Consider the following 13,238-nt stretch of genomic DNA (forward strand, 5'->3'; position numbering starts at 1 on the left):
GTTGCCATGAGGTGAACATCTCTTGTCTACCACATCCCCTCTGCCATGATGCCCTGCCTCAGTACAGTTCAATGGAGCCAGCTGAACACTGAGTGAAATTATGAGCCAAAATGTTTCCTCCTCTCAAAGCACACTGATGACAAATGAGTGCGACAGCTGGGGCGAGGCCAGTAGCACACTGGTCGAGGGGCCTGATTCAGCTCCTGTAGAGGACCTGAGCTCCATCCCCTGTATCCAAGTCACTCAGCTCACAGCTGTCAGTAACTCCAGACCCAAGGGATGCAGCACATTCTTCAGGCCTTGGAGGATACCCACTTGGATGGGCACGCAGAGACAGGCATATATAAATACTGAAAAGAAATATTATAACCCAAAACATCCCTGATTCTATAAAATTCCATTTTTAATAGGCTCAAGAAAATTAAAAATAACTTTTGATACCAGAAAGTAGTTCGAATATTCCCTGGGGGTGATGCTGCCATTGAGTGAAACTTGGCAAAGAACTGCTAGTCTAGTTCCCAAGGCGGCTTGCCACTCCGGCAGCCTTGCCTCAGACAGTTTCTTCAAGATTGAACCATAGCTGCCTGTTGAGAGGACTCAACTGGAGCTGTTGATTTTTGCCTGGTGTCTGCCTGCAGAAAAGACTGGACTACAGCTGCTGAGTCGTATTTGGTGTTTGCTAAGAGAGTGAACTGCTGCCAAAGAAGATTAAGCTCACTTCCAAAGAACTATTGCTGAACAGGTCCACGTCCCCCATATCCTAATAACCGTTCTCTTCCACTACCTCTGCTGGGTGGTGGGCTAGGGGAGAGGTTGGACCCTTATTAGAAGTAGGTTGCAAAAAAGTTATGCCTACACACCACTTTTATTATAACGAGTGCTTTAATGACTGCATGAATATTTTAAAACTATAAAATTATTTAAACCAAATATGTACAGTGTGTTTTGATTTAGTTAGACCTGAAAAATCTGCTAACAACAAAACCGAACAAAGCTAAGACAAGAAATTCTTACATTCATCCTTTCCAGGTCCTGACGGTCCTTAGCAGGATTCTTCTGTAAGTGAGCAGCTCTACTCAGGGCCATTGCTCTTACCATGCCTATACAGCAACTGGATACAGACAGACAGAGTCAGACAGAGTCAGACAGACAGAGACAGATGAGATAGTGGCAGTGAGCTCACATAAGCTCTGTACTGTGATTTGGAAGAATGTCATCCCCAAAGGGTCACATGCTACAGACTTGGCCCTCTCCTCCCAAGATGGCACTATTGGGAGATATTGAAAGCTGCAGGAGGAGGGGCTAGTGGGGTCCTTAGGTCTCATGGAGGTGAGCCCATGCAAGGGACTGTATTATCCCATTCTCTTCCCTTTTGCTTCCTTGCTGTGCAGTTTTTCCGCTCACAGACTCCTGAAGAGATGCTGTGCCTCCTGGCTTCAGGCCCACTGACTGGGACACTGCAAACTGGAAACTAGTGCAAAACATTTCCCTTTATAAATTAATTATCTCAGGTATTTCATTATAGCGATGAGAAGCTGACTAATAATCCTACCATGCTCTACTCATTACTGATCCTTAAAAAAGTACTTAAAATCCAGACACCATTAACCATGATAATTTACCATCATAATCAAAGTACTGCTTCCCGGGGCAGTAAGTTCTGCTTGCTAAATTTCTCTTCCTGTGGCCTCCTGCCACATTCCTTTCACCTCTGAACATGGTAAAGTTGAGTTGAACTAAAGGACAGCTTGATCTTACGTGGGACTTCCCAAACTAAAAGTAACCACATGTAGCTCTCAATTGAAAACACAGGTTACAGTTTTCACCTCTAATCTTTTCTTGGTGGGAATCTTCTAATTTTGCAAATCTTCAGATTCTTGGGTTTGTTTTGTTTTGTTTTGTTTTGTTTTGAAACAGTATTTCATGTAAGCCAAACTAATCTCAGCCTTGAGCTCCTGACCCTCCCGCTTCTGGCTCCCAAAGGTGGGGCAATGCGGCACCATACCCGGATTGTTACTGTTGTCTTTGTGCTTTGGTTTGGGGGTGGGTTTTGTTGTTGTTGCAAGTGGTGGTGGTGGGTTTTGTTGTTGTCTTTTGTTTGTTTGTTTGACAAGTTCTCTCCATATAGATCTAGCTGTCCTAGGACTCACTATTAGACCAGAGATCTGTCTCACCCTGCCTCCTGGGTACAGGAATTAAAGGTGTGAGCACCACACCCAGCTCGGGTTTGTGCTCTTTTGTTTTTTCAGTTTTTTTTTTTTAAAGACAGGGTTTCTCTGTATAGCCCTGGCTGTCCTGGAACTCACTCTGTAGACCAGGCTGGCCTCGAACTCAGAAATCCGCCTGCCTCTGCCTCCCAAGTGCTGGGATTAAAGGCATGCGCCACCATGCCCAGCTTGTTTTTTTCAGTTTTATAAAAGACAATTGGTTAGTATTTAGTAAAACACACAAAAGTTATAAATTCAATTTTACATGGAATTAGAAGCATCTTATTTTATTCTGCTCTCTCTCTCTCTCTCTCTCTCTCTCTCTCTCTCTCTCTCTCCCTCTCTCTCTGGGGGTAAGCCAGGGGTTGTCATCAGGAGCCTTCCACTATTGTGCTCTGCTTCGTCCTTTGGGACAGCCTCTTGCTAAGTGTGGAGCTTACTGTTTTGGCTAGACTGACTGGCCAGCAAGCTCCAGGGATCTGCTTATCTCTGCTTCTCCCAACCTCCAGCTCTAGGGAAAGATATAATGCTTGCCTTTTATGTAGGTGCTGAAGATAGAACTCAGGTGTTCACACTTCCATGGTGGTACCCACTGAGCCATCTTCAAAGCCCCAAGACTACAAGCATCTTAAATGCTTCCCAGTACATATAAACATGCAAGATGTATCTTATTTATGCAAGCAAGCCAGTCCTTTTTTAAAAAGCCAACACTCAGGTTTGCATAGCACATTTCCTATCCTTCCTCTGCCAAAACTGTTTCCCAAAGGATCCTGTATCACCTCTGGGCACCGTGCTGAAACAAGCTGAAAACCTAAACTAGGATTTCATTCTTTCTGAGACAGGAATTTTGTTACATAGCCAGCCCAGCCTTGAACTCACAACCCTCCTGCTTCAGCCTGGTATTTCTTTCAAGGTCTTAAAGTAACCCCTATTGTTGTTACTTCGATATCTGTCCCACCTTACATGTATTAACCTTCACATGGACAGCAATGCAGGAACCAGGAGATGTTACCTGTGCAAGTAGCTGGAGTATCGTGCCAACCGCTTGACCAGTGCAATTGCGTTTATCTCTAACTCTGCGATGCCTATTTCATGCTCCTCAGGGGTCTCTAAGCTGCTCTCCTCCCTCTTCGGGAGAATGTCTTGGTCGGTAAAGTCAGGAAGCATTATGGTCAGCAAATTTACCATCCACTGGATCATAGCTATATGCATCTCATCCATCTGTGAAAATGATTACAATCCAAGCAACCATTTTAGAACATTATATCACATATAAACCATAAAAGCAGGAAGGGGGCTGGGAAAGATGACTCAGCCTTTACAGCACTTGTAAGCTAGAGACCTCGAACACGTGTTGGATGAGTATGCCTGCACGCCTGTCATTCCAGTCCTGGAAGGCAGAGGCAGGGGATCCCCAAAGCAAGACTAGCCATACAGGTCAGCTCTGAGTTAGGTTGGGAGATAAATAAGGTAGAAGAGCCATTGGGGAAGCTATCTGACATCAGTCTCAGGCCTTTGCAGCATGCCTTTGCAGCATGGGGAGGGGGGAGGGAGGGGAGGGGGAGGAAGGGGAAGGGGGGAGGGAGAGGGAGAGGGAGGGGGAGAGAGGGGGAGAGAGGGAGGGAAGGAGAGAGAGGGAGGGAGGGAGGGAGGGAGGGAGAGGGAGGGGAGATGTAATAACGAGTAATGAAATATACCAAAGGGAGGCCATTTTATAAATCTACAGCTGTTTGCAACTCCATCTTGGTGTGAATTGGTTGTTGAAATGATCATAGACCAACAGACCAGTGATACTCAGTGTGTGTGTGTGTGTGTGTGTGTGTGTGTGTGTGTGTGGTGTTGAGACAAGTTCTTACTTGTAGACCAGGCTTTCCTGGAACTAAACCCCCTATGTAGCACAGGCTGGCTATGCTACTGACAAAGATCATCTTCCTGCCTGAGCGTCTTAAGTACTGGGTGTCCAGGTGCATGCCACCACACCCCCACTGGATTATTTCTTTACATGAAAGCCTGAAAGTGAATTTCCAATCTGCTCCAGAATGAACTGAGAAGCTGTCTTAAAATACAGAAATACTACTTTAGTTACTGTTTTCAAGAACAACTAACTCATGCACACTGAAGCTGGTGGAACGTTTTACTGGTCAATTAAAAGGAACCCACTGCATAATTTACAGACTCAAAACTGTGTGCCATCATGTAACAAATACAGCTAGTGCTGAGCTTCACTTGGGATCTGTGTCTCTCTGTGAGCTATAGTTTCACATCATCAAAGTAGGCTGAGCTTTGAAGAGACCTACAAGAGCTCTGCATTTAAGAAGCAGGGCTGGAGGAACTGTTCTGCCGCTTCCACATTTTGAACCATTTCAAAGTTATTTTAAAATACTGGGTTTTAAAAAAAAAATCCGTTGACTTTTGCATGTATTTTATAACATAGAAAACAGTCATAATTCTGATGTGCAAATTAGAAATAAATAATTTCTTCCTCCATTATTTATTTATTTGTTTGTTTATTTATTTATTTTTGCTTAAAGCTTTTACTGCACAAGCCTGAAGATGAGATTAGAAACCCCAGGTAAAACCTGGGCAGGCATGTGGCCTGCATCTACCCTGGTGCTCAAAAGGTAGAAATGGATCCCTAGGGCAAACTGGCTAACTAGCTAGACTAGCTGAGCTAGTGCCTGAATCTGCGAGCCCTGGTTCTGTGAAAGAACCCTCTTCAGCAGATAAACAGAGTAAGGAAGACAGATAACATCAACCTGTGGCCTCCACACATGTGCTCACTCATACACTTGCTAGCACGCATACACACAGGCACACATGCCACATGCACGGGCAAAAAATAAAAGTTTACCAACCAATGTTTCAGACAGACAAATAGCACAGGACAAATGGCATGAGGGCAAAGAGAAAAACAGCAGAAACTATTGGTGGGAAACGGGTTAGGAAGTGAAAGGCCTGGTTGTTGGACAGAAAGACAGGCTTTCCACTTTTCAAATACTAATGCACATAGGTCCCAGAAGCATCTCCTCATCTCCTGCCTCACACTCCCTCCATGGTCTAATTACACAACAGTAACACTGTATTAATAAAGAAGAGCATAAAGGCATTTCCAAATGCTCCCATGGCAAAGAATGAATTCTAGAACACAAAAGAAAACAAGTGTGTGGGTCCATGGATCTCAATAATGGCAAACCGAGCACTGTGTGGAGAGGCTGGCTGAAGCAACGCCTTGAGACAGTAATAGTGCTAGAATGTCCTCCCTCATCATAAGATGAATACTGAGTCCTATGATGGGATACCCACGCTGCTAAACTTTTTTCATTTTCCATTGAAAATCATTTGAAATATTATGATATAAGTTTCCCTTTTGCTCTTCCCACTGCCTTGCTTCATTTGGGCTTTATTCTTCCTGGAAGAAAATCCCCAACCAAAGCAAAACAGAGCCCTGCAAAGCCATACAAGTACATACGTGGCGAAGAAGTTCAATTTGACCATTGGTGATTTCGTTGCCTAACTTCAAGAGCCATTGTTGAATCATTTCACATATATGTTCTAGGAGTGCCCTGCAGGAAGAAAACAGGCAAAATAAACATAGGAGACTTGAGGAGAGTATACAAGAAGCCATTGGTAAGGTGAAACTGGTTTATTTTGCAGGACATGGTAAGCATGGATACTGAAAAGTTTTTTTTAAGAACATGGGAGAAAGTGAACTGTTTGATAGGTTGGTTAGGTTAAGACAGCCTTCCTAACTCCAAGACAGTTGCCAACTGGCATGATCCACTAGAAACAGTGTTATGTTCTACCTACAATATTTCTTTCTACTATAAATGGGCATGCCCCTGCCTCTTCACTCCTAGACTAGGAGGACCTTTTTGTATAATGCTAATTAATTTTAAAACCCTTTCAATGATTGGTTTCCAGCATGCAGTCAGCATGGTCCACTCCTCAAATGAAAATGATGAGAGTTAATTTTGAAAAACAAAACTATTGAAGGCTTCCAGAAATGATGTAGAAAGAAAAACGAAGGAAAAGTCAAAGAAACAATGGCTGTAAACCCGATTTTATGGAAAAACAGTTAACACAGGAGGTTCAGCGGCCTCCAAGCAGAATAAAAAGAGAAGCTGCATCACAAAGCAAGGCTCGGTTCATTTAAAGACAAAAATAACACAACACAGCTGAATGAAACTATAGTCAACTATTGGAAAGAATGAGGAAGCTCAAACGTGAAATTTAAATGACAAGAGGGTCAACAAATATTAGTTCAAGGCTAATCATCAAATGCTTTGAATTAATGCCAATGAAGAGGTACCATTCTGCAACTCAAAAGTCCTTAGAGGGAGTTCATAACTTCAAATATTAAGAAACAGCAAGGGCTTCAAATGTATGACTTACCAGTTCACCATGAGACTATGTCCCTGAGTGGCAGACAGGATTCATGCCCAATGTGCACAAGACTATGGGGTAGGGAAGTGCAGCAGTAAAAACTAATACAGTAAAAATGAAGGAAATCATGATAATTGTAATGGAAATCAATACCACAGAGCACAGAAAGTCTTGAGAAATCAATTAAACCAAAAGGTGGTTCTTTAAAAAGGATGTCTCAGTTAGGGTTTCCCTGCTATAATGGAACAGTGTGACCAATGGCGGCATGGGGGTAGAGACTCTTTCAGCTTATAGTTGTAGTCCATCATTAAGGGAAGTCAGGGCAGGAATCCAAGGCAGGAATCTGGAAACAGGAACTGCAGCAATGGCCATGAAGGAAGGCTGCCCACTGGCTTGCACCCTGGGTCACCCATATCAATCATTAATGGAGAAAGTGCCCTATGGACTTGCTGCAGTTCAAGCTTACACTAGTTTCTCAGTTGAGAGGCCTTCTTCTAGTTTGTGTTGGGTGGAACGACAGCTTTAAGCTGAAGTAACCCTCTGCCTCAAGTTGCTGTTGGTCATGATATTTTATCACAGCAAAAGAAACCCTAACTAACTTTTCAAAGAACCACCTTCTGATGTCAAACTAACCCACACACAAAACACTTAGGTAGAGTTGCCAAGAAAAGCAGAGGCAAGGTCCAATGACAATATTCTGAAAGGAGAAAGGGGATATAGGTGTCGACTTTGGGGGATACAGATGTAACTCAGTTGTGGTTTGAGGGTACCCCTCAGTGGTCACTGTGTTAGACGCTTGGTCTCAGTGCAGTAACATTCAAGAGCAGCAAAACCTGGGGCTGCAGAGATGGCTCTGCTGTCACTTCCTGCTCTCCCTAGGGAACCAGGTTCAATTCCCAGCACCCACATCATGGCTCACAACCATCTGTAACTCCAGTTCCATGGCATCTGATGCATTTTTTTTTACCTCCATAAGCACTAGGCACCCCAACATACATGTGGGCAAAACACCCATACACATAAAATTAATATAAAATAATTTTCAAAAGTAGTAGAACCTTTGAGATTTAGATATGCAGGTAGGGTCTGTTAGACTCTTCAAGGAATGTACTGGACAAAAGAAAATGTTTTATAGTCATTAGAAGAGGTGGCTGGTGCCTGGCATTTCTAGATTTGACAGCAAAGCAAAACTGAAAACTTTACAAATCAGGAGAGAAATACCAAAAAATACTGAGAAGTGCTAACCTGGATGTAGAAACACAACTCAATATAACCTCAGGAAATCTGCACAGTGCTTCCAGCAACAGACACCATAGAGAAAAGCAGAGAGTGAATCCAACAGGGGATGCCTAAGGGGCACACGCAGAAAGAGGCACATGCAGGATTCTGTAGCGCTGCTACAGCTATGGAATGCCATTTCAAAAAGCCTTCTGCTAAGCTGGCATCCTGGAGCCTGGGGCCCACTGTGAACTGCCCTCTCTGGAAATTCAGAGCAAATAATTTGGGACTCTATGATGGATCCAGGACAGTAAGAGACTGTGAGGTGGAGAAGGATCTTTCTTTGAATTGGTAATTGGCAAAGGGGAAACTCAGCCAGAGGCAGAGTCAGAGGCAGAGAGGCAGAGAGGCAGAGAGGCAGAGAGAGGGCCAGAGGGCCAGAGGGCCAGAGGGCCAGAGCCAGAGCCTGCAGAACTTCAACACAGATTAGAATCAGGATTGCTGAAGACACAAGGGTAAGGCACTTGCAACAGGTTTGCTGAAGGACATTCCAGAGGTGTTTTGGGGGACATCTGAGACTAGATTAGTAAAGTGCCACTCACTGACCAGACATGTCTGTAATCTTCTCTCCCAAAAGAAAGTACCCAGGTAAGAAGAGGATCATTTAGAGGCCCAACAGGCTTCTGGTGGCCTGGGAAGGATAATCAAGAGGCCCAGACAGGAAACTGGACCCAGCGGACCTCGAGCAGGCCAAAATGCTTTCTGTTATAGCCTGCTCCCTGAGCATATCTGTAGCCTCGTCCATGCCTGACGGTCATTTCATATTGTTACTGACACAGAAAAATAGCTTGGCTCAGAGCAGGGTCAAGCTAAGTTTGTTAATGGTAAGAAATTCCACAACCATATGCTTCTCTTAGGACCAATCAGAATAAAGATCAGTTAGAACTGCTCTGTCTAGCTAGCCAAAGGACTTGAGCTCACTGTAGTTTTTGCCTATATAAACTGGTCCTGAGAAATATTCAGGGTCACAAGTTAGCTCCTGAGTCTAGACTACATTCATGATCAATTAGTCTTGGGGTGTGAATACAGTAAATCAGCCCTGTTTAACTGAAATCGGTGTCTGAGTGGTTTGTGTGGCGATTCCCAGACCTCAACACTTTCCCTGTATGTACACTCACCCAGCTTTCTCCCCTCCACAGTTATCCCCTTCTTGGTTAATACTCACCATCAATTGAGCAGGACAACTTCTTGTTGCCCTGTCATGGTTTGAAAAAGAATGGCCCCTGCAGGCTCCTATATTTTAATGCTTCCTCATCAAGGAGTGAAGGATCAGGAGGTATGGCATTGTTGGAGGAAGTGTGTCACTGGGGCTGGGCTTTGAGGTTTCAAAAGCCCATGCCAACCCCAGTGTTTCCCTCTCTGCCTGAGATCAGAATGCAACTCTCAACTACACCAGTGCCATGTCTGCCGGCACATGCTTCCCACCATGATGACAATGGTCTAAACCTCTGAAACTCTAATCCAGCCCCAATTAAATGCTTCCTGTCTAAGAGTTGCCTTGGTCATGGTATCTCTTCACAGCAGTAGAACAGTGATTAAGACCCTTACCATCCTTCTTCATCTTCCTCTCCCAGAGAGCAGGGGTTGTCCGGTCTGCAGCACCTGTGTCTCATCTGTCTGAGCGCTGGGAATATCCTTACCCAGTTACTTCCATACATCTCTCTTGTCAACCAGTCCTCAGCCAAAATTGCCTCATGCCCCTCCTTTGCCCTCAGTGTTCTCTATATCTCCTTCTCTATCTTTTCTCTGTCTCTCCAATACTAACTACTAGTGTTATCCTGAGGGGTTTTTTCCTTTCCTTTTTCCTTTTAACTCCCAAATACAGTAACTAATATTAGTCAATGCACACAATACTATCAGTACCTCCTCCTAAAGTGAGTGTCTTAGTTAGGGTTTGCATTGCTGTGAAGAGACACCATGATGAAGGCAAGTCTTGTTATTTTATTTATTTATTTATTTATTTTTTATTATTATAGTCAACATAATATATATTTTATAGCAATCATCATAAAAATGATGGACATGTTATTAAATGAACATAAAAAGATAAAGTCTGTTTGTTTGTTTAGTTTTTAGTAGAGCTTAAAATCTTGGTTCTTACTGTAGTACAAACCCAAAATAAGAACAATTTTTAGCCATTGGAGTTCACTGTAATAAGGTTGTACTTCAATGTCCCTCATATCACCAAAGGATTTTTACCTCCATAGTAGCTAAGAGTTGACAGTTCTGCTGCATCAAGGAATGAATTGTAGGCACGATTATTTCAATACAAATTTCCTGCTATGGTCAAAGCTATTTGACTTGAGTGATTATCATCATTCTCAGCCCACAGGGAACAGGTTACATTCATTTAGCAAATGATGTGTGTATTAAGATGGTCTATCCATGAAGTCATTCATCAACTGTTTCAATGAACAATGGTTCTGTTTGGAGGGTGGCACAGACATCAGGTGAGGGTAAGATTCTGGTTCATTGGCTGTGATTATTTTGAAAAGCATTCATTTCAGAAAAAGAGTAACTTATAAAGTCATCATCTTCAAAACTGATACAATAATTATAAATATCAAGCAAAGCATTCAGTCTCACTCTTTGTTGTTCTCTTACAAGCCACCTGACAAATTAATTGTCTACATTTCTTTTGGATGTATAAATAATTTTGAAATATTTAAGCTGTTCTGAAAACCATAGTATAGTGTAAAAACATCAAATAAACAATTCTACTGGCGGGGCAGTGGTGGCGCATGTCTTTAATCCCAGCACTTGGGAGGCAGAGGCAGGTGGATTTCTGAGTTCGAGGCCAGCCTGGTCTACAGAGTGAGTTCCAGGACAGCCAGAGCTACACAGAGAAACCCTGTCTAGAAAAACGAACAAAACAAAACAAAACAAAACAAAAAAACAATCCTACTAATAGAGAGGCTGAGATAGGAGAAGCATGATTTCAAGACCATTATGTGGTATACAGCAAAATACTGTCAAACAAACAAGCAGAAAGAGTATATGGACTGTACAATATTGGACCTATTTCTTCAGTTACCAAATTAGAGATACCACTGGATGATAGCCAACAAATTTCTAATTCCTCATATTCTTGAATTTCAATCAATTATGTTGGTAATATTAATTTTCATATTAAAAGATACTAAGGAAAAGTGATTGTTACTTCCTGCTATTTTTGTTGTTAGAGGTGGAATTATGTTTGTGTGGCGAGCTTCTTTTGGGTTTGTTGAAAGATTACTTTCTTGCTTTTTCTAGGGTGTAGTTTCCCTCCTTGTGTTGGTGTTTTTCATCTATTATCCTTTGTAGGGCTGGATTTGTGGAAAGATATTGTGTAAATTTGGTTTTTGTCATGGAATATTTTGGTTTCCCTGTCTATGGTAATTGAGAGTTTTGATGGGTATAGGAGCCTGGGCTGGCATTTGTGTTCTCTTAAGGTCTGTATGATATCTGCCCAGGATTTTCTAGCTTTCAGAGTCTCTGGTGAGAAGTCTGGTGTAATTCTTTTTTTTTTTTTTATTACGTATTTTCCTCAATTACATTTCCAATGCTATCCCAAAAGTCTCCCCCACCCTCCCCCCCCCAGCTGCCCTACCCACCCATTCCCATTTTTTGGCCCTGGCGTTCCCCTGTACTGGGGCATATAAAGTTTGCATGTCCAATGGGCATCTCTTTCCAGTGATGGCCGACTAGGCCATCTTTTGATACATATGAAGCTAGAGTCAAGAGCTCCGGGGTACTGGTTAGTTCATAATGTTGCACCTACAGGGTTGCAGATCTCTTTAGCTCCTTGGATACTTTCTCTAGCTCCTCCATTGGGGGCCCTGTGATCCATCCAATAGTTGACTATGAGCATCCACTTCTGTGTTTGCTAGGCCCCAGCATAGTCTCACAAAAGACAGCTATATCACGGTCCTTGCAACAAACGCTTGCTAGTGTATGCAATGGTGTCATCATTTGGAGGCTAATTATGGGATGGATCCCTGGATATGGCAGTCTCTAGATGGTCCAGCCTTTTGTCTCAGCTCCAAACTTTGTCTCTGTAACTCCTTCCATGAGTGCTTGTTCCCAATTCTAAGGAGGGGCATAGTGTCCACACTTCAGTCTTCGTTCTTCTTTAGTTTCATGTGTTTTGCAAATTGTACCTTATATCTCGCTATACTAAGTTTCTGGGCTAATATCCACTTATCAGTGAGTACATATCATTTGAGTTCTTTTGTGATTGGGTTACCTCACTCAGGATGATGCCCTCCAGGTCCAACCATTTGCCGAGGAATTTCACAAATTCATTCTTTTTAATAGCTGAGTAGTACTCCATTGTGTAAATGTACCACATTTTTTGTATCCATTACTCTGTTGAGGGGCATCTGGGTTCTTTCAGCTTCTGGCTATTATAAATAAGGCTGTTATGAACATAGTGGAGCATGTGTCCTTCTTACCCATTGGGACATCTTCTGGATATATGCCCAGGAGAGGTACTGTGGGATCCTCCAGTAGTACTATGTCCAATTTTCTGAGGAACCGCCAGACTGCTTTCCAGAGTGGTTGTACAAGCTTGCAATCCCACCAACAATGGAGGAGTGTTCCTCTTTCTCCACATCCTCGCCAGCATCTGCTGTCACCTGAATTTTTGATCTTAGCCATTCTGACTGGTGTGAGATGGAATCTCAGGGTTGTTTTGATTTGCATTTCTCTGATGATTAAGGATGTTGAACATTTTTTCAGGTGCTTCTCAGCCATTCGGTATTCCTCGGGTGAGAATTCTTTGTTTAGCTCTGAGCCCCATCTTTTAAGGGGGTTATTTGATTTTTCTGGAGTCCACCCTCTTGAGTTCTTTATATATATTGAATATTAGTCACCTATTGATTGAAGATAGGTAAATATCCTTTCCCAATCTGTTGGTGGCCTTTTTGTCTTATTGATGGTGTCTTTTGCCTTGCAGAAGCTTTGCAGTTTCATGAGGTCCCATTTGTCAATTCTCGATCTTACAGCACAAGCCATTGCTGTTCTATTCAGGAATTTTTTCCCCTGTGCCCATATCTTTGAGGCTTTTCCCCACTTTCTCCTCTATATTTTTCAGTGTCTCCGGTTTTATGTGAAGTTCCTTGATCCACTTAGATTTGACCTTAGTACAAAGAGATATGAATGGATCGATTCTCATTCTTCTACATGATAACAACCAGTTGTGCCAGCACCATTTGTTGAAAATGCTGTCTTTCTTCCACTGGATGGTTTTAGCTCCCTTGTCGAAGATCAAGTGACCATAGGTGTGTGGGTTCATTTCTGGGTCTTCAATTCTATTCCATTGGTCTACTTGTCTGTCACTATACCAGTACCATGCAGTTTTTATCACAATTGCTCTGTAGTAAAGCTTTA

General features: G+C 42.7%; 1 protein-coding gene across 3 annotated transcripts in view; it reads right to left on the reverse strand.

The window, feature by feature from the left end:
* The window catches only part of Axdnd1 (axonemal dynein light chain domain containing 1), a 90,762-nt gene that overhangs the window by 15,267 nt on the left and 62,257 nt on the right, over nucleotides 1-13,238 (reverse strand). For all 3 annotated transcript variants that reach the window (XM_030243577.1, NM_001346967.1, XM_030243584.1), the window contains 3 exons: nucleotides 5,677-5,770; nucleotides 3,220-3,428; nucleotides 1,015-1,111 (listed from right to left, as the gene is read on the reverse strand). In XM_030243577.1, coding sequence (XP_030099437.1) covers nucleotides 1,015-1,111; nucleotides 3,220-3,428; nucleotides 5,677-5,770 — 400 coding nt within the window. The remainder of the gene's footprint in view (nucleotides 1-1,014; nucleotides 1,112-3,219; nucleotides 3,429-5,676; nucleotides 5,771-13,238) is intronic.

The sequence above is a fragment of the Mus musculus genome, chromosome 1 (assembly GCF_000001635.26).
Source record: "Mus musculus strain C57BL/6J chromosome 1, GRCm38.p6 C57BL/6J".
Taxonomy (NCBI): Eukaryota; Metazoa; Chordata; class Mammalia; order Rodentia; family Muridae; genus Mus; species Mus musculus.